Consider the following 22,172-nt stretch of genomic DNA (forward strand, 5'->3'; position numbering starts at 1 on the left):
GGCAACGGAGGAAGCGGTGCGAACAGACTTGCAGAGGTACAGATTTTTCCGGGCCGCTCTTCCTTTCGTTTTCTTTTTCGCCTGTATCGACGAGCAGCGCAAACGGACATGCCGCGCCTCCATCGTCGTCCGTCGTGCGAGAACCGGCGTTGCTCAATCAGCTGTCGCCTGGTCACGGCCTTTTTTGTTTCTTGATCGTGGCCGAAGACGAGCGATTTTGGCCGTGCAGCACCGCATTTCTGCTGCCGAGCAGCGCAGGTAGCGTCATTGTTGCTGCGACTGAAACGGATTCGTCATTTGGTAGCAATAACCTTCTTGTTAAGGTTTCTGAATGATCACTTACTGCCGAGTTTGCGCAGTCGTGAGTAAAGGAAAGCAAGTGCCGATTTGCGCGCTAAATGCGATTAAAATCGTAGCAGTGGGCTCGTGACTTCTGCGCATGCTGTCTGTGCGCGTGTTTCTTCTTTTTCGGCAGCGGTCATTGAGGCAGCGCGCGGCATTTCAGTTCACTCGAAGTAAATTCGTGCGCTTGCGTTGCCAGTATGAGTTCCACGAACAAGTTTAAAGAATGGTTTGGCTGCCGTATGTGTTAACAAGTGACATTTATTTACGTTTTCGTTTCTTAGCAACTGTCAGTGTATTAGCGCAGTGAATTAGTACACGTTTTACAATATTGCACGCTACAAGTGGGTGTACAGCGAACTTGTGTTCGAAAGTTGTCTTCGCATATAATAGCTCATACTGTTGAATGCGAAGAAGTGGTTGGCGCAGGATGTGATCGCGAGGTTTGCTATTGAACATGTCTTTAGCCCGTCAGTAAAAGTTTTCTAGGCTCATTAACTTTTCTTCTTGGCTCATTGGTTGTACGCCGATTAAATCTTAGCACGAGCAGTTTAAGCTATGCGCATAAAAGGATACTAAATTAATTCACGAGGCGAACACCTTTTTCGCAAGTGAAATCTCTTTAGGCAGTTTTTTTCCCGTCGCGGTAGCCCAGTGGCTATGCGTTGTTGCCCAGCACGAGGTCGCTAGTTCGATACCAGCCGCATTCCATTGGAGGTGGAATACCAAAACGCTCGCTTACCGTGCATTGCGTGCCTCGTTAAAGAGCTCCTACTGTCCACAATTTATTCGGAGTGCCTCATTACGGCGTGTCTGGTAACCAGATCGCTGTTTCGGCTCGTGAAACTACAGACTTAAACTTTTTTTTTTAAAAGCTGGTTCTATGAGCTCTTTGTTTTCTTGCACTGCTGTGACTTCGCGAAAAGTGTGCGCTCTCGTGAGGGCAAGATCTCTTTTTTACCATGTAGTTCACGTTATAATTAACATTATTTTTCATTCTTCTACACCTTGTGTAGTTCTGTATTTCTTGACTGTGTATCCTTGCTCAAAATATTGATGCATCCTTAGGTGTTAAAATGCGAAAGTGCTTTGTTTGTGGGCCCTGGCTTTGTTTTTGATGCTAAAATTACATATTGTTTGAGGTCCAGGCACACAGGAACACAATGTACATTTAATGCTTTCTTTTTGTTCAGCTCTTGTGACTTTTCCACTAACATTTTCTGATGCAAAACATTATTGAGATTTATACCCATTTTTTTTTTATTTTGGTGTGTCACTGTGTAGCTTGGTTTAATTTTGGCTAATAATGTAGTAGCAGCAAATGCAACTGGATTATGCATAATGCAACATTGTATTCAGTAACATAAAACATGTCCATGTAGCATTGGCTAGTAGGTGTCCCTAAAGCACGCAGACTTCTTGATAGCATAGTGCATGATATCTAACATCTTGATTTTTCTAAATGTCTATTTTGGTCACAGGGTGTGTGATCATTTTTGGCCAGTCCTATTTGCCACATATATGTGACTTTTCTTTGCTTACATCTTTGCCATTCTTTCCTTGAACAAGCATCACACATTGCTTTTGTCATTGCAATACCACTGCATTGGTGTCTCACATTGTCTGTCCACCCTATTTTTGAAGTGTTAGCATTTGTATAGCTTGTGAATGACTTACTGCATAAACATTGAGACTAATGATGTGACCTGTGCAGTACTCCACCACAGCACTCACAATTGTTTTTTGCATCTAGCAACGCTTTGCAGAACCCTAAGCTTTTTTCTAGCTACTGTAACTATATGCTTCAAATGATGGTGGATCAACAGTCCTCTGCAAAGTGCTTGGCATAACATGAACTCGTAGTGTGTGTGGTGCATAATTGTCAGTCAGAATCATCGAATATAATTCACTGGTTTGACCCATAAATGACTTGTGCTGCTTTTTGCTTGTAACTTGCAGTCAGCTTTTGTACACCAGCATTGTTTACCCGAATTGTGTACGTAGGTCACTGCTTTATATGTTCGATCCTTTCTGCTCATCCTCGTGGTTGAATCAAGTGATCAGGACTTGGCAATGTAATTATGTATGGCTGAGTTATTGCTCAACCGGATATGTGGATATACCATGTAGATTAGCTCTGTCAGTTCACTTGTCATCGAATCAGTATGTGCTCAGTCGTGATGTCCTCAGTTGTCATCAATCAGATGTGCTCAGTTGTCATTGAATCAGCCACATCGCAAGCCAATGTCATTTGTGATTGCTCATGGATAGACTGAGGGGTCTATCTGGTGATCATGATTTTTAAAAGAAAATTGTTCCTGAGAAGTATTTTGGCACTCACTGTGCAGGGTGGCTCTCCCCATGTTGGTCTAGGATGACCATGACTGCGCGCATCAAGCAGGTTGTAAGCAAGAACAAGAAGCGATACCAGGATGAGGACTTCGACTTGGATTTATCCTGTATCCTTTACTGTCTTCTTTCAGTTTTATGTTTCATAATTGTATTCACTTCTGTTACATAGCACTTTTCATTTACATTGACTGTCAATAATGTAACACCATATTGCACAATGTGTTATGTCACACATAGAACAATTTATTGAAACATAATGCAGTCAATATGAAAGGAAATTGTGCATATATTGACCCTGAATGTGTCTGTTGTCTAGCAGGGAAATACACAGTGGCTATAACTGTGGAAATATTTTTAAATATTCATGCTGGCAGCTCGCCAGAGAACGCTTTTCCAAAATTTGTACTTTTGAAAGCAGCGCAGAAAAAAAAAAGCGGGTTTGTTTGGCTTGCAAAATCAAAATGACACATTTCTTTAGAAAATTCAGGTTTGCATATGCATATGCAAACCTGAATTTTAACAAAAAGTTTAACAAAAAGCCTTCTTAATTTGATAGGAAAAAAAAAAAATCCATGAAGTAAGGGCTTATTAGCAAATGATGGTGCTGTAACTTGGTCACACGTTGGCTGTTGTAGCACACATATATAAAAAGATAGATGGGACTTTTATTCTGTAGCAAAATCACAGACTCAGATTGCCCTAATCACTACAGTAATAAGAATTTTTTGGAAGCAACTTCTTAAGTTATGACATGATGCTTGTGTATGTTATTAAAGAAATCTGGAGTTTGTAGCTCTCACACAGAGTGTTCACTCATCAATAATGTGACTAGCGTCCATGTGCACAGTTCATGCTTTATTTATTTATTTATTTATTTATTTATTTATTTATTTATTTATTTATTTATTTATTTATCACAGTACCCTGAGCGCCATAGGGTATTGCAGAAGGGCGGTTACACAGTACATGATTGGTAACGTCATGTTTACAGGTATCAAGTACAATAAGGAAGTACAATAAGGTATCAAGTACAACAAGGAACAGGCATTGGACACAAGCTCAATGTTCTTGATGACAACAAACACACATAGCATCATAACATGGAGTAGAAGGCACTAGCTCTAACGGTTACTAGCTCTCCTAAGCGAACCCTACCAAAATTAATGAGTGCTTTTCATTTGGCTTTTGCTGCAGTGGTTATTGCAGTGTTCACTATACTGATTTAATGTGAATTTTGCTAAATTTGCTTGTCAATAATTACTTACTGTTCTCTACAAGTTTATAGAGCCTATAGAATTTTGCTTTCACTTCATAAACAACTTTTGGTAGAACACTGTGCATGAGTGTGGGCAAAGTGCTAATATTATGAAACAGAGGCGTTCTAATTGTCTATTTTGATGACAGCAAGTAGTCTTACTGTATGTGAGCCCAGTTTACTCAGCATGTCAAAATGCTTCCTTGGGAGTTGCGTCACTGTTGTGCTGCTCTCGACTGCAAGCAAAGTAAACACTGGCCTTTAAAGACTTGCCCATATTTATGCTTCATTTATTGCTAGAACTAAGTTGTGGATATCAAGCCATATTACCAGTGCCTGCACATAGCCGATATGTTACTATGCCCTCATGTTTTCATGCATGCTTACTATGCATAAAACTAACTATCCCATCAAAGTACAGGTGGCACTCACTATTTACGCCCTCTGGTCTTCGATCATCACGCTTCAGTTTGACAGTTTCACAGTACTTAAGTAGCCTTCCATCCCTTTAAATTTCTCCCAGTTCTCCCATTGTTTATTTGTCCATACTGTTTAAATCGTGGAGAACATACTTGTAGATGCTATGTAAGCGGCCTATGTTTTTGAACCTTTGCGCTTGCAAAGTGTTGTTGTTTTACATCATAGAAGCTGTCGGCAGACTTTCCACAAAATTGAAATCGTGTCGCTATTCTTTTAAGATGCAAAGACAGAAGCTGGGAGATGAAAATACCATATGAAAACTATGTGTCTTCTTTACTGCAAGATTAGGGGGTCTGCATTCACAAGGTTTGGTTCTGAGTTTGTGTGGAACATTTTGTTGTTTAGAAATAACGCTTATAGGTACAAAAGGAAGTGTCTAAATGCTTGCAAGTTCCAGCACAGTTCACTTTTTACCAGCTGAGAGGGGTGTGTGCATTGTGCTTACTGTGCAGATGTTTTCACAGTCTGTACTGTGCTTACCGGTTTAGCATTGCTATAATCACTTAAATATAGCGCTAGTGCTTAAAATAGTGCTAGGTAAAAAGTATCAACAGCATCCATATCTGTTATGTGTTTTCAGGTGGCACCTTTTTGTCATGACATAAAACACTCCAAGGCAGTGACTTGCAGCTGTTTTCTGGTGTGCTTATTGAGCCATTTTGAGTGCATCTTGGTTTGAGAGGCACATTGGAGCCCTGCATGTAGGTGTTCTTTAAGGTGCTGGTCCATATCAGCTTATCTGGCTATCAGAATGGGCCATTTGGCACAAAAGCTGATAAGGTCAGTGTATATATGTAAGAGTTCCTTTGTTGTATTGGCTAACTGACATTTTCATGCTGGACATGACCTTTCTGGGTGCTGTGGTTTGGTGCCCAATACATTAAAATATTCAATGTGCCATTGCATGTTTTCTACAATGAAGGAATGCTGGCTGTTTTAAATGTTGCATTACCAGCGGACATTGTGAATTAAGGTTTTTCTGCCTCTTGTCCTGGTCTTTCACAACTGCTCTGTGTATGCTGTGTAACTTATTTTAATCTAGGGATTTGATAAGATTGGCATGGTGCAAGTTGTTCTATGTACTAATTATTAGAGGTGTGCGAATAGTGAAATTTAATCTCGAATCGAATAGGGGCCTAAAATATCGAACATCGAATCGAATATCAAATACCAAAATTTTTATGGAAAATTGAAAGAAACAATAACGGTAATTTTGTGATACATTGTCGTGAGTGCTGAGGGCCCCAAAACCTTTGGGCGCCCGTTCCCAGCAGCGTTTTAACTGCGCGCCGGAACGATGGACGTTTCTGAACGTGTGGTGTGGTGCGGCAGTGACGTAGCGTGAACAAAATTTTTCCATGTGAAGCCAATCAGCGAGGGTTTTGCGAGTCAAAGTAGGGACGTATTGCGGTGCTTGCGGCATACTCGACTGAAGTACGCAAGTCCGTGCTTTCGTTTCGGAAGCGAAGTTGTGAAGGCCTTGACAGTTCTCGCGTGTGTTTTTTTACTTGCAGAAATGACATAATCTCCTTTAAAATAAACATGCGCTCACCTTTGAAGCAGAATATCACTGAAAGTTTTAACGAAAGGCTGACTGTAACAAGGTTAGTGTTAGTTTTAGCCACGTCACCCTAACCAAGTTGCACCATTGACCTTTGTCGCGTTTTAGATATTCGTCCTGTCGAATTATTCGAAACTTCGAATACTAGCTACTAGATTAAAATAACTAATCGAATTATTCGATTAGGTAATATTCGATTCGAATTCAAAACTCGAATATTCGCGCACCCCTACTAATTATGCAAATACACCCGCTATACGTTTTTACTATGCACTATGCCTTATGCGCATTGTTAGTGTGAGGGGGGGAGGGTGTGGGGGCATGAGTGTATGTGTGTGCACTTTTGATTGTGGAGTTGGGGTATTCATACTGCGTCAGTGGTTTATGCGTACTTCATGTGTTGCTGCAACTGTTGCTGGAAAACAACAGTTGCAGTAACTATGTCTCAAACATGTATCCTGCATTACCTTCCTAGGCGTAAAGGAGTCTCAAACATGTGGCCTGTGCTACTCTTTCATTTACTTGCACTCCTTTTGCCTCAGTTGACAAAGCCTCCGGATATGGTGCCATGAATCCCAAAACATGCTTCTGTGCTCCTCATGGTGGGCTATGTACTACACACAAGCTGTGATGCCTCATGTCACTTTGAGACCACTAATGTACTGGGCCTTCTGTTTCTTCAGAGTGCTTTGCTTGCATCCTAAAGGTGCTTAGATTGAGAAGGGCAGTTCTTACTCTTCACAGACTTAAGGTGCCATTAGAAAACACAGAAGACCCAGCACATGGTGTTCTGTAGAAATCTCGGCATTAAGAGAGGCAGGCCTTTAAGCTTCTGACAGATGACTTTCATTGTGGGATACTAGCACACTGATATTTCATGCTTGGTACACTCATTGATGGCAGTGGTACATGAATTAGAGGCAACCCCATTGCATTTGTAAAGCATATAATTAATGGCAACCGTATGTAAAGCACATTGCACTGAACTGTGCCATGAGTGCTGGCTGTAATGTTGCTATAATGAGATTGTTGGCAAAACCTGTGAAATCCACATTGTTTGCGGGTCATGCTGGTTAAGCTTTTATGATGAATGAGCATTGATGTGCTGCATGGGCTCATCAATTATGCCAGACTACATGCTTCCTGGGGTGCTTTTGTGGAGCGATCTTTTTCTGATGCTAATGCCTTTTATGCTTTTCGCGCTTGCTCATTAGCCAGACCAACGGGCAGAACGTCAGTCTGACCAGTGATCAAGTGTGAAAACCATCTGCCTGTTAGTCAGAGCAATGAGCAAGTGCGAAAAGCATTGCATTGGGAAAGGCATTGCTCTGCGATAGCACCCCTGCAAGCTTGTGGGGGAATTCACACGCAATAAGTCCTGTTTTGCTTGGCTGCCTGAGGAGGCTATGCAGGACACCACATTGTGTTTATCTTAGTGCCATGGTATCCAAAAAAATTAAATATTAACTACATTCCAGTTAGCAAGCTCAGGAGAGAGCTAGCTAACTAGTGTTCTAAATACAAGTAGATTCACCAATAAAAGCTAGCAAACGATCTTAAATTTTAAGACACTGAAAATTTTACAAGTTCCATCTTTACCACTTGGCAGAAGTGACCACATGTTTCCTTGGTGTTATGTACGGGATAATCATGCTGAAAGCGGCATGCAAAAAGTGGCATGCTGAATAATCTATAGTTGGATACAACTTAAGAAGTCAGGAGAGGCCCCGCCCAGACGACCGAAGCGCGGCAGCCGATCGCCTTCGCGACTAAAGAAATAGTCCCGCTCATGCACGCGCCGATGTTCTCCGAAGGTAGAGCCACCAGCCGTCCTGCTCATGACGTGATGTGTTCATTCGCCTTTGAGGAGGAAATGCTGCTGACTTCTAAAGTTGTATCCGACTATAGATGGAAACAAACTGGGAAATCAGTCATAGGCACTCACAAATAGGTGTACATGCCGTTCGTTTAGGCACTATTTAAAAAGTTTTAAGTAAGTTTCACAGTTCTGAGCCTTAGACGATTTTCCAGTAGCATATACATACTGCTAGTTTGTAACCAATTAAGCCAAAGGGAAATTTTGTTACATTTGTCCTTTAACACTTTCGTGACCGCACCTATTCCCATTGATAGTATGTTATCGATGACTTCAAGATCAAGTCTTGGCACTCTCTGAGCGGTTCTGGACAGCTAACGCAATACAAAGCATAAAATAACATGTTTTTTGTCAGTTTTATTTGCGAGTTTGTTTTTTCCACTGCGGGGAGATTTTTAAAGCTCGTTCGCAGTCGGGTAGGTGAGCGCTCGTTTCAGACTTCGCGTCAACGCCGCTCGCGGGTGCTCCACAGAAACTGTGAATTTCGACGGATTCCGATTAATATGAACGGGAATCTATGGATGATGGTAGCACCACAGACACGGAAGACGACTTCGATTCGCCAGGCTTCAGTACGGACGGCGAAAGTCCGTCAAACCTCCCCGGAACATCAGCAGCTATCCGCCGGTAAGTTTCGTTTTCTCCTCAGGTCGTTCTATCGCTGCCGTGCATCGATGTAAACGTATCCGGTGCGTTCTAAAAATAACAGCTCTTATCTGCAAGGTGTTAACTTCATTCGGGTGGGAACATTTGGCGCCGGCTGCAGAAAGAGCGCAGTTCTCTTCGCGAAGACGGCGCGGAGCGGACTTTGACCCAATGCTCCGGTGTGCTGCGCGGCAGCGTCTTTGGGTTGTTTTTTACCGCAGAAGTCATCAGAGAGATATGCAACCACACAGATAAGTATGCGTGGATGCATACTTTTGAAAAGCCAACATACAGCGAGAGGGACGGATCCATGGAGGGAGGTTACTGAAGAGAAGTTGAGCAAGTTCGTCTCACTCCATGTGTACATGGTAATCGATGAAGTCCCGCGCTTGCATTGGTGTTGGTGTCGACGACGCATATTTCCAAGCCTTCGTCAACCGTCAGTGATGCCACGGAAAAGGTTCAAGGCTTCTTGAGTGTCTCTGATCTGAAGAAGACGACCGTCGCATCCCACGAGAATCTTCACCACGTGTCTTCTCCATTGCAACACATGAACGATTTTTCTACGCTATCTTTGAACCCCGTCGGAACCTTTCAGTGGATGAAAAAATGGTGAAATGTGGAGGTTGGTATGGTATTCGGCAGTATATGAGCGAGAAAGAGGTCAAATGAGGGTACAGTTATGAATTTTTGCAGATTTGGAACAGGCCACACTGTTCATTTCAACAAATACACAGGAAAATTGAAAAATACCAAAACTGCAAACTATACTAGGAAAGTTGAACTGAAAAAAAAATTTTTTTTTCCCGAAACATGCGCAGCCAGCCGTTGTTTCACCGCGTCGAGAACCTGCATCGCGCGGTGGCATGATAGGCACTAGTGCCTATATTCTTGTATTTATGTAAGTAATCTTCGTACTTACAGAGCTTATATTTCCACTATTATTCTAAGAGGGCTTTGCGTTCAAAACGTATATTTCGATTTTTTTTTAATGTTTAATCTTTGCAGAGTAGCATTCATGTTTTTATGAATCTTTCTTTCTTTTTGATGCATTTTTCTTTGTTCGATAATTTTTTTTATTATATTCAAAATAAATCCGTTGTTTGAAATTAATACTGTTGGAAAGACCAATTCTTCCTTTATCATTTGATACCCTACACTTTAGCATCAATTATATTCTGTGGCAGGAAAAAAATATTTCCTGGACTAGCCAAAAACAACCGATTTTTCCGCGGTCACGAAAGTGTTAAGATGTTGCTTAAATAAGCTCTAGCTCAGGGGGAACTCCTGTTTTCCTATTCAGATACACGCAACACTATGCCTAGATGCTTTTCTGAGATAACTGTCTGGCCGAAATCGGTGAAAGTTCCTTTGCTTGAGAGAGAAGGGTAAATTATATGGTGAATTCCATTGGCGGATTCAGAGTGGCCGACGAACTCTACGCCGGAGCACTCCACTCCTTGGAGAGCATCTGAGGGAAGTCTGCCAATGGAACACAAGCGCCCTCGCCAGAGCAAACGGTAGGGGGCGCTAGCGCACATCTGCTTCGCAAGCGCCTAGCATTCCTCACAGTTCGCGCAGTTTTCGCCTTCACGGGCGCGAGCGGAGAGAACGGGCGCGGTCGGACAGCGCATTTCATCGCACTTCATCGCAATTAATGCTTTCCGCTAACATATTTACTGTTGCAAGTTGAATTTTACTGACAATGCGAAAGTCCGCGTGTTTGTGCCTTGACCTTCATTTCACCACAGACATTAGTGACAATATCATCGCCATGGGCTTCCCGGCTGAAAAGCTGGAAGGGGTCTTCCGCAACCACATGGATGATGTGCAAAAGTAAGTCGTATCTGTCTCATTGTCCTACTGTTCTGTTTTGCTTTTTCTGAAAGTATCGAGAAGTGACGCTCTGAATATACATTACCACCATTCATGTGCACATGAAAAATGCTGCTTTGTTCCTTCTTTGTCATTCACGATTGCACATTTGATGGAACAGCCGTTGAAAGGGGCTTTCAATGTGGCGTTAAAAACTTCCATGAGTGCCCAACACTGATGAAGAACAGGTATTAAAAGAAGGGATCCGGACACCGACCAAAATTATTTTATAAAACAAATGTATTAACGTTTCGGCTCCCCCCACGGGAGCCATGTTCACTATCCAAAAGTTTGTGAACATTTGTTTCACAAAATGTGCTAACTTGTTTTTTAAAATCGTTTTGGTCGGTGTCAGGATCCCTTCTTTTAAAGTTTCATCCCTGCCAGATGGGCTTCCGTTATACTCTCGATTTCAAGAACAGGTACCTACTAGTGTGGCCACAATGTCAAGTGAATTTCCTCTGAGAATTGGAAGGGATTAGATATGAAATAGCGGCTGGTAATTTCTGTAATGTTAGCTTAGTTTGTGTAACGTGCCTTCGAATCGCTAGGCCACATAGAGCACTGCTTCCTACGAACAGTTAGCAAGAAATCTGGCGTTAGTGTCAATGGGAGCTCCAAATGTGGTGGCTCAGCCCAGCGTTTTTAGAACCAATGCAGTTTTGTAGCTCCACTCGCGTGCCGGCACACGTGGCTGACACGTGAATGTTCGGCGCTGTTGTTCCATTTTGCTTCACTTGCCGTGGCCCCCAGGATCGGATACGGCAACGCACCGTTGCTCTCAATGGCGCGTTGCCGAAGCTAATCGCGAAGGCGACGCACCTGCCACAGCGATCTCAGACGTGCGAGGCGAGGCCTCCTGTGACGCGTTGTGCGTTTCTCTGTGCTCGCTTTCTCCGTGCTCTGTGCGTGATTGTTTGTGAACGGGGATCGCTTGGTAAGCAGTTCTTTCGATTTAGCGCATGTGAAAGGGACAAAGCTGAAGAATGCCATCTTTATGCATGTGTTGCACGAGGGGCTCGGAAACGAACACTGGTCATCACTTCTTTGAATCAGGGCAGGGACTTGCAAGAGATATCTTCTGAACACCGATCCCACCAGAATCGTGAAGACTAACTTTGCTACAAGTCGCCTAACCGAGCTCAGGGAATACAAATCACGTAGCTTGATCAACCGTAGCTCGGGTTGTACGCCTTTCTCAAGAAATCGTAATTGATTCGCCCGAAAATTAACAACGATCCTCTGTTTTAACACTTGCTTAGGATCACAAATCTAAGTACACGAGCCAGTGTAATTTTCGCCTCCGTGGAAAAAATGCGACCGCCGTAGTCGTGATCGATACCACAACCTTCAGGTCAGCAGCCGAGCACCATAACCACTGTTCCACAGTGGTGGCTAAATACGGGTTGACGGCAATGGAATATTCGTGCGAGAGGACAGCTAGATGTGTGAGATTGTACCATTATTATAATAATGAGCACGTTTGATTATCATTTGATGTTTACAGAGCATAGCTTGTGAAATAATCTCATTTTGAAACAGTCGAGGTTATTGAAAAATTTTAAATGTTGGAATCTCGGCTGTCACGGCCGTCGAAAGCCGCAGCGACGATAGGTCACATGGGTGTTGTAGCAGACGATGCGTGAGGCATGATGCAAGACGGAACTGCAGCGCCGCTAGTTCTTGCGTCGGCCATCGCGTCCACTTCGGAGAGCAAGTGTCTATGGGGAGCTGCGAAACTGAACTGGTTCTAGAAACGTTGGCTCAGCCTGCATGGGCATGATGAGCAGTAAATGTTCGCTGAACCCGTCCTGCATTCAACAGACTTCCTAGCTTTGCAAATCTGTGTACCGTTTTCAACAATGTATTCAGCTTTAAATGTAAAGATCTGGAAGGATTGTGTGTGCTTCACGTGTTTAGAAGTTTGTTTGAAAATTAAGAAATAGTTTATTTTTTATAATGTGAAGGCTGTTCAAAGCTACAGGCTTGAAGATTAGACTAATATGTGTGCCACCCACCATTCTCACGGCAGCTTCTTATATTGCTCAAGGCACTGCATTATGCATCTTCTTGTTTCGTCTCACTCCCTGCTTGCCATTCCGCAGGTTTCTTGAAAAGAAGCACAAAGGCCACTACAAAATATACAACCTGTGAGTGTTCTTTTTAAAATTTCTTTTTTGCTGGTTCTAAGAATTGAATGATACTTCTGTTGTTTTGTTTAGCAAGCAGCTTTTCATGCTCAAAATGTGTGCATTGGTTCATAGGGTGTGTCATTCCATAGCATGCGTGTGAATAGATGTGAATGAGACTGTTTCAGAATATGGCACATGGATGCCCCTGAGGGCCTACGCTCACATCTCATTCTAGATTGAAGTAGCAGCAAGTGGCTGCTGCAAGGGGTTTCGTCAGTGGCCACAGTGTCAGAGTTGATGTAGTTGGTTGTAGAAAGGATAATTGCTGGTGGAAGTATTAAAGGAAAGTTTTTCAAATATTGATAATAATAATACTGTAATGTTAGTCCAGAATAAAGGATTGTCAAACAATGTTTTCTAGATACCGGCATGGTTGCAGTTATGCGCAGTTATGTAGTTAGGACTTAATCCCAATTAAACAGCAACAGTGGAAAGTAGTCATCAGATTGATCAAGCACAGTTATTAGGAACTGCTCATTGAGGATAGGAAGTGTTAGCCCCCACAGGAAAATAAGGAAATTTACGGCAAATTTCCTTTAAAGGGAACTGTCGAGGTTTACAAAGTCTTAGTGTAGTGAAGCAGACACATAGTAGTCAGTGTATTATTTTATTGCAATGTTATAACAATCCATAGTGAACAATAGTCAGTGCTGATGGTATGCAAGTAAATATAGTAGATAGTTACAGTCGGACATAAGTACAGTAGATAGCTTGTATATTTTAAGTTACATATATTTTTTTCAGAATTTTAGCTGGAATTTTTTTTTTGCGCTGAACCAAAAACTGACAAAAAATGCTCTTGAAACCCCAGCTTAGTTATAAAATGCTTCACACTAAAAATCACATTACATAGGAGTTAGTGAGCCTAGGACACAATTTATATATTATGTTTTGCTGGTGTTCTGAATGTATGTTGCACAAAGTGTTGATTATTTACAGCTGTGGCTGGATTTCGCCATGTGGCAGTAGGTTGGAAAAAAGCCTATAGAAGGCTTTTGACTACTTTTTGAAAGTGCCGGTACGAAATTGAATACATTTCTTGAGTTGATTTATTTCGGCACACTAAACTGACACTTGAAAGTGAATATTTGTGAATGAGATGGGAGCGGCTTAAAAGGGCCGACAACTGGCCAGAACGTGCGATTAGATCCCGGTGGAAATGAAAAGACCGTGAATTATAGTGACACATTCAGGCATGTTTTTCGTGATTTGAATAGGATTATATTTTTAAATTGCGCTTAAGAGTCATAAAAAACCGGTATGTCGCGCAGCTTAGCGGAAGAGCCTTGATGCTGTACTATGGAGTTGTTCCGTTTGCTGTACGTAGTTAGATGGTTTTATGTGCACCATAATTAGGGCTCAAAATTATGTATATCAGTATGTATATCATTATCCATCCCTGTTTTATTTTGTGCTGCTTACGAAGTGAAAGAAGTTCATGCTGAGAAGCGTGCTGCCGGCAACTAGTGGAACATGTTGAGCTGCAATGCAAGCGCATGCATGCGCAGCAAACCGCAGAGTGCAAATGCGAACCACTGTCACGCTCGCGTCCCACTGTTTGCAGCATGTGTTGTGTTGTTGTGTGTATCACTTCACAATCGCGTCGCTGCAGATCTAAAAATTTGGATTATAAATGTTTCACACATTTTTCGCATTACCATTCTGTGATCAGACACTTAGACCGGGAAGCTTTCTGTTGCGCTAAAGAAACCATGTGCCATGAAAATTAGTTGTCAGTCCCTTTAATTTGGATTTTGCTCACAGGCCTTCTCTGGCTAACATTGCTTGTTTTAAGTTCCCCATTTAACAAAGAATTGGTATATTCAGCTTGAGCCCAGTCTTGACGGTTTGCATATGAATAAAGCTATGCTGACTTTTAAAAGGCTTGATGGAAACCCTAGTAGCTTGAGTTGTAAGGTATAGATTGTTGCTGCACTTCCTACCTGCAGGATTGCATTGCAAACGGGCATGCACTTGGTACACAGACAAGAGATGCGCACTTTGAGAACATCAGGTCTTGATTTTAGTTGCTTTGAGTAAATTTTCGCGAATTGCAAAAAGTAGGATCACTTCAAAACAGTTTGTGTACAGATTTTCTCCATGACCTGCCGTGGTAGCTTAGCATATGAGGTGTCTCACTGCTTAGCTCAAGGGTGCAGGTTCGATTCCCGGCCTCAGCGGCCATATTTTGATGGAGGCTAAACGCAAAGGACACCCGTCTGCTGAGATTTGGGCGTGCTTTAAAGAACCCCAGGTGGTTGAAATTAATTGGGAGTCCTCCACTATGGTGTGCCTTATAATTTTATTGTGGTTGTGGCACATAAAACCTTAGCAATTATTATACTAGTCTTCTTTTCACGTAATTTGTCACTTTCTTGGCTGTTGAGCAGGGTTAGTGAACAGATTGCACACGAGGGCGGGGACTATAGGCTGTACTGAACAAACACTGTGGATCTTTTTTTTTTTTTCACCTAAGTTTTTCATAATAGACCTTGCAATGACTCGTATTATTTAAAGTTTGGGTGTGTTGTTACAGGTGAGGAAATTCGCCTTAGTGCTTGTAGTTCTACGCATTTTCTACTGAAGTTTTAGAATACTTTACTGAAAATTAATTTTGCATAGATGCACATGTTATTATCATGCATAAATTTGTGCTTGTCATGTCCACATACCTGTTTGATGCATATAAAGCTGATAAAAATTTCGCTTACTTATACACTGAATGAGCTAGCTGGTACCATACCTTGAAATACTCACAACTTCTAGTGCCTTACTTGGGTTAAAAGTGGTGCAAAATTAAGTGCAATCTTAATTTGGTGTAAGGTGCCGGTTGGCTGAGTGTAGCTGCGAAAAATAATCTAGTATTAACATTTGGGTAGGTGACCACGTGTTCGTAATTCTTTTGGGAGCTGCACATGTTTTGAACATGTGCAGCTTACAACGGAGTTTCATAACAGCTTAGTTGCATGGCCTGGAATTGAAGGGGGCACTATGTAGCCCTAAACTGACCTCATACACTGCAAAGTGCATACCTTCACTTTTTGGTGCATGCTTACGCAACATAATTTTGGTTTTTGTGGGTATTGGATTTTGGAGACTTGTATATGTTGTGTAAAAATTCTTGGATTATGTCTAGTCCAATGTTGCTTGCAAGGCGCCGCTGCCAACATTGCTATCAACAGTGTCAGCATACTTGCAGGTACATGTTTCCCTAATGATAGCCGGAAGTTTCTCACTTTGATTTAGATTAATTATGGATTTTATTAAGATAAGTATGATTGGAGCCAATGATTAGGCGTAAAATTCTGCATGCGATTGTAGGCGTGGCAGCGCCTAATAGTTCCCTTGCGGCTGCAGTATTATCCAAAGCTCGTAAAAGTACTGTGTGACAAGGGCAGAATTCCATTGTGGTGGAACTTATGGAGTTTTGCATTTATGGAGTTCAAGGAAGTTCATGGGTGCCCCTGTGATGGGTATTAAATGTGACAGTCATGATTATGCATGTTCAGCTCCTGCTATTGAATCTCGTGTTTGTAGTAGTTAAAAGCATAGCCTTTGAATTTGATGGCAGTTACTCAGGGGAAATACTTCCTGGGATGCAAGTTTGTGTACTACCTAGACTAACGTCAAAGATATTTTCTCTGAGAATTGAATGGAAATGCAGGACTAGCATTTTATTCCGTTTTACAATGCACTCCAATGACCTTGATTACTAGAGTGCTGTTGTCTATAACGTTAACATTCTAGATGTTTTTAAGTATCATTCTATCAGTGTTGCCTAAATTGTTATTTGCCTTTAGTGTATCTTTAAATTTGAAAGTTTTGATGTATAACAATCATAACTGCGCTACATCTTAAAAAGAATGTACATGTGTTTGTAGACATGCTAAAGTGAAAATTTCATTTAGTGAAGGCTGTTGTGAAAGCATGTTCATTCTGAAATGCTTAATTTTGAGACTGCTATTTTTCGCTGTGAAAGGTTTACAACCTTATTACACCAAAAATTGGTTTTGTGCCAGACATCTGTACTTTGTAACGAGTAATATCAAGAAGGTAGGACATTGTTTAATTCTACCACCTACGTGTATCAAAGTTGTTACACTGCTACATGAGGCGCTTGTCATGGCTAATGGCGCTACGTTGCTATTTCAACACCTGCTGTTAGTCTTATCTTTTTTTCCCCAGCATGGTGCTCATTGTCTTGCACAATCTTTTTTGTTTGTTTTAGCTTTGTTGTGACATTGATAAGGGTGGCTTGTCTGCTGCTTTTCCCTTGCTGGGCTGATACTTGTTGGAGCAGCCAGCAGCAGATAATGTATTGGGAAAGGGAAACGCCACTTGGGCGTCGGCAGTACAAGATCTGCAGCCATAGAGGTGCTAGGTTGGGACGAAAGCCCAAATTTTTTGTGCAATCTTTTGATGATATTTTACACCTTTGACTTTTAACTTTGAAAAAATAAACTGCAACCTGTAATCAGTTCTTTGCTTGATTTCCTGGATATTTCTTAAATTTGTGCTGCAGCTCTTTTGCAAACCTTTGTTTGGATGAGATTTGTTGAGTTTGAGGGTAGTGTAGTTTATTGGAAAAGGCAGTTACAGTCAGTGCACTCTTCATGTAGTGTGCTGGTAGTAAACTGTGGGGGGAAAAATGCTGTTTTTAATGGGAATGTTTAGTCTTATGTAATGACAGCTTTGCATGCAAGTATGAGTGCACATTGTGTTTGTGTATAATGTTAAGCAATCTTTAGGATGCAGTGTATGTTACTCATGGTATAGTATAGGACTTCCTGGTGTCTCCTCCATATGGAAATTGCTTACATTGAATCAAGTGAATTGTCATTCTTTGCTGCTCACCATATTTATTGCCAGTGACTGTGATAACTGGCTTCCACTTGCAGAGACAAAAAATTGCCATTTTGATTAAATGTATTCTCGATGCTTTTATGCCCATTGGATGTGACCTCCCAAGGGCATGGAAGCAGCGAAAAGCATGTTGTCAAAAGTATATTTTGTATTCAGTTTGTAAGGAAGTGTCATCTCGGACAAAAATAACTTCATTATATCCCCTTTTCGTGATAAACATATATGTGTTGCACTGTAGTAATAGTGGTAAGACAATTTTTCATTTACTTTGTGATATCCAGTCATTTAATACATTACTGACGATGGTAGTGCAACAAAAGGAAACTGACACAAGAAATGGAGACAAAGATAAGCGCTACTTTGTCTTTCTTTGAAGTAATGCAGAACCAACTGACCCAACAAATTGTCTGTTATAGACAGTAGACTCTCAGTAAACGGAAATCTCTTAAACGGAATCGCTACTTAAATGGAACAGCTGTGTCTAATATGATTGGCTTTGTACTTTTATTCTACACCCCTATTCATCTCTCAGTTAATGGAACTCCTGTTAGAAGGGAACATATTTGCCTGGTCTCTCCAGGTTCTGTTTAATGGAGTCTACTGTACATTATATACATGCTTTTCGATGTTGAGGTTTGGTTGTATTGTCCTTCATTTTTTTTTTCCTTTCTCCGTTCATTACCAGCACTGCCTGTCACAACCACTGCTTCTAAGCTCCTCAGCATAGGAGTGAGCATCATTTGTTAGCTTTAGTTGACAGCTCTATAGATTGAAGCCCATTTTTGCTTTGGGTACAAAATCTTCCTCTGCTGCTCAGAAAATTGCATCTTTGGTGGCAAGGGCAGTGTCTCTTGCACTTTTGCAACACTGTCCCCGTGAAGCATTGACGCATGAAGCAGTGCCCTGCTTCGATGCACTGATGCTTCATTGTATATTGTATTCCTCACAGTTTTACACACAGAGTCACCGATTACAGATACTATAGTGTCTGCAATCAGCAATTGAAGAGCTAGCTTTTTTGTTAAGCTGTGGTTTCAGCTTCTTTTGTTGAACTTGATGCACTTAACAGCGTGATTCAGCAGAATATCTATACTATGTGAGAAGTGCCCAATGGGATTACATTCATTAAAGAACAACACTCTTGTCATGGCTTGGAGACAGGGCTTTGTAGATTCTCAAGTTCACATAATTGCTTGACCTGCCACCACCTGTGTAGATGTATGTCACTCAGCAAGATGCGACATTACCTAAAGAGCCTTACTTCTGGACATCAAAGCAGAACTCACTCAGTGGGAAAAGCTAGAAAAAATTTTGTGAACGTTTGGAAATTATGCATAAATGTATAAATAGCACTGAAATATTGATTATACTGAAATTAAAGCTGTAATTTTGAATTCACTTTGAAGGGATACTGAACAAAAATATCAGAATGAGGGAAGCACCGAAATTCGATTATGAAGACGAGACTGTTCCGATACAGTGTTTATTTCATACAACCTTAATCAGGTGGCTGTATTGTTGGAGGATTGTGAGCGCGCAGTGGCTGTCAGCCAGCATGCGCAGGGCTGTGCATCGATGTTTGTGACATCATGTGTGCCAGCAACAGAGCCGGGCAGCTAGCACTTGCCTACCAGTGGCACCAGCAGCGCAATGTCACCGGTCTCCCATGTAACCATTGGCTGTGGCTATATGACTGTGCAACCATCGTATGTGTGTTGGCAACAGGAGTCATGGTTTGCATACCGATTTCCGGCGAAGAAAACATTACTGCTTCTAGTGCACGGCACGGTAATTTGTGAAAAACGCGTTTAAATTCATTATTTCGCGCTAGTTTATGCCTGAAAACAAGGTTGTGTCAACCAGTTCCAGCACCCAAGGTTCTGTTTGGGCTAAAAATCTGAGCTGCGAAAGTTTTTTTTTTTTTCAGTATCCCCCTTTCAGTGATGAAAAATCGTTCTACAAGGAATGTCACTAGAGCCTACATTTCGACCAGAGGACTACAGTACAGTAAATGCAAAAATTTAGGGCTAAGTGATGCACATACTTTCATTTCAAGCGTCTGCAGTTCGGGTCATATCAGGGTAATTTTGACTTGAATACTTTCATCAGAGCGAACATTACCTGCAGCCAGATTTGCATCATCATGACGCAGTTATCATGAGCAAATGCTCATAGTAGTCGTTATACTAAAAAAAACGATGTCGTGTTTCCATCTGTGAGTACTCTACGTAAACACTGCTAAGGAAGGTGGTTGCTGCCTGGATGAAGACAAGTCCACTTATTGAAATGTCTCCAGCAACATTACCTGTTTAATGATTTTTCATCAGTTCAAGCCTCCATCTTAGTCTGAACGTCTTGTTTGAATTACCTTTATGTATTTGACTTGCCTTGCAGCAGCTTTTTGCATTTTGCAATGTGCTCTACAGTGCTTGAGCTTTGGATTGTATTTACACACATGTAGCAGATTACAGTGGGCTAACAGATAACAGTGGGGTTCTGCTGTGTGTATCGTGTGCTTGCTTGTACATCCTCTTCACTAAGCAAATGTAATGAGCATGGTCCTAATTTCTTTGCTGAGTGTGTAATACCTATGTAAATTGTGCATTATATGTGGATAATCTAACATACATCTCACTCTATGGCTAATTAGAAACCAAGCTTGATAAAGAGCAATCCAGCCGTGAATGAAAGCATTAGCGACTCTGTAGTACTATTGTTCTTGTAGTGGCCGTCAGTGCTTTGCTGTCAGCTCGTTCATGTTGGCATTTCTCCAGAATACCATGCTTATGCTACAGTGGGTTTCAATGTCAATGCACTGTAGTATGACACCTTTTGCAGATTGAAATTTCTGCGCATACATGGTGAAAAGTACAGGGGCATTAGCTCTGGCATTGGCTGCATGCCGGTCACTGTTACTAGGGTCAGTGTTGAGTAGCAAGAGCACCAGCTTTTGCTTTCCTCCTTACCCTTAGCAGAGTAGAGAAGTTGGGGAACGTGCATAAAAGCAAAGTAGCTGTTTTACTCCTTTTGTACCTTTCAGAATGGTTTTGCCAGTAATGTCTGGTCTTTCATCATGTGAAACTGCTGTTAGGTGGAGGGTCTTAGTATGAATGTGAAGTGCATATCACGGTGGGAGAAAAGCAGGCCGAAACGAGCAGTGTAGACTAGGATTTGTGAAATAGTTGTGAATTATTGTTTGCTTTTATAAATTGCCATCCTCTATCACCATTATTTTGCTACAGTTGCACCTTCCAAAATTTCTGGATGGAACATTTATATCGACATTTTTGCCCATTATGAACAGAATTTATCTCGTGAATGTATGTGATAAAGTTGGCAAGTATTTCTGCATATGCAACATGCACAAGTTTGTGTTCTGCCATTGTTAATGTCAAGGTTAAAAGTGTGTGCAGGTTGTGTGTTGCTGAAGTCAACATAGATGTCGGAAAAAATGTACCTGTGTAAGTCACTTTGTACTTCAAGTGCAACTGCTTGAGAGCCTTGGCCTGCCTTCTGCTGTAGGTGCTCTGAGCGGCAGTATGATGCTAAGAAGTTTGAAAATAGAGTGGCACACTACCCATTCAAGGACCACAACCCACCGAAAATTGACCTCATCAAGCCTTTCTGTGAGGATGTTGCGGAGTGGCTGTCCAAACACCCAGCCAATGTTGCTGTCATCCACTGCAAAGCAGGCAAGGTGCGTGCGAGTGGTATTTTGTTGTTTGTTGGATGTGTCTCTCTGGTGACATGGTGCAGTGTGCTTTTAAGCCAGTGTTTCTGAATTGTATTGTGTAATGACATGCATATTTATTCTAGCTGAAGACTTGAACGCCAAGCTTCTGAAAAACATTCAATCTTTCATTCTAAGGCTGCGGAATCATGGTATTGATAGAACTCATTTACTTTTATCTGTTTTCTTGTGCATTTTATATAACGTCGTTTAGTATATCACAAAATACTTTTACTGTTACATAATGATGGCTGCAAGTTGTTAGGCCCCTTCAGCATCATGAGCAATAATTAAAGCATAGTAACAAAATTGTAGTGGTTGACTGGAAGCACTGCAAACAGTACCTGAAAGAATTCACAAACAACACACAGGGTGTTCTGAGGCTTTCCAGTCTCTTTTCTAGTGTTTCAACGTATTTGATCATATGGGGACCAATGTGGAGGCTACCTGCGCCTGGTTTAGAGCAGGTGGAAGGTCACATTTAATTCACAAGCATACCTGCCAAATCTTTGAACCTTCTGCCTTCTAATAAATTTGCTCTGTCTCTTTCTCTGAAACTTCTTCTAACATTTACAATGCTTGTCTTGTTTTACGATTTTACAAATGTTGCTCAAGTTTTAGGAAAAATGAGATTATGTTCATGGCTACCTGCACGGTGTTTAAGGATGCGCTAGTACAGTATTGCAAAAATTAAGTGTAAAATATGTCTGGATATACTGTGCCGTCGTTTTGTGGAAGCACAAGACCATGCACAAGAGGGATGCTCACTTTGCACTAGAATATTCGGAAATGTTGCAGAAGGAGGCAAAATTGGTGGCAGCATAGTAGCTAGAAAGTCACTGATTTAATAAGTGTCACTCCTCAATCTGGCTTTTGGTTTGCTGCTGCTTTGCATGGGCATGCATAAAGGTAAATAATTGAAGTGTGCATGTATGCCTTTCTCATGTACGCAGGATTTTTTAATATTTTAATATTGAGAGATGTTGGCATGCATGCACAAG

The 22,172-nt window shown here is 41.5% G+C and overlaps 1 protein-coding gene across 1 annotated transcript; it reads left to right on the plus strand.

Annotated features, from left to right (window-relative positions):
• Positions 1-453: 453 nt before the first annotated feature.
• LOC119377103 (phosphatidylinositol 3,4,5-trisphosphate 3-phosphatase and dual-specificity protein phosphatase PTEN-like) lies at positions 454-21,183 on the plus strand (the record flags this gene model as incomplete). Its single annotated transcript, XM_037646704.1, has 5 exons — positions 454-582; positions 2,691-2,801; positions 10,263-10,347; positions 12,492-12,536; positions 20,964-21,183. Coding segments are annotated over exons 1-5 (501 nt in total), but the record flags the coding sequence as incomplete, so codon positions are not given.
• Between the last annotated feature and the right edge of the window lie 989 nt (positions 21,184-22,172).

This window comes from Rhipicephalus sanguineus, unplaced genomic scaffold (genome assembly GCF_013339695.2).
Source record: "Rhipicephalus sanguineus isolate Rsan-2018 unplaced genomic scaffold, BIME_Rsan_1.4 Seq348, whole genome shotgun sequence".
Lineage (NCBI taxonomy): Eukaryota > Metazoa > Arthropoda > Arachnida > Ixodida > Ixodidae > Rhipicephalus > Rhipicephalus sanguineus.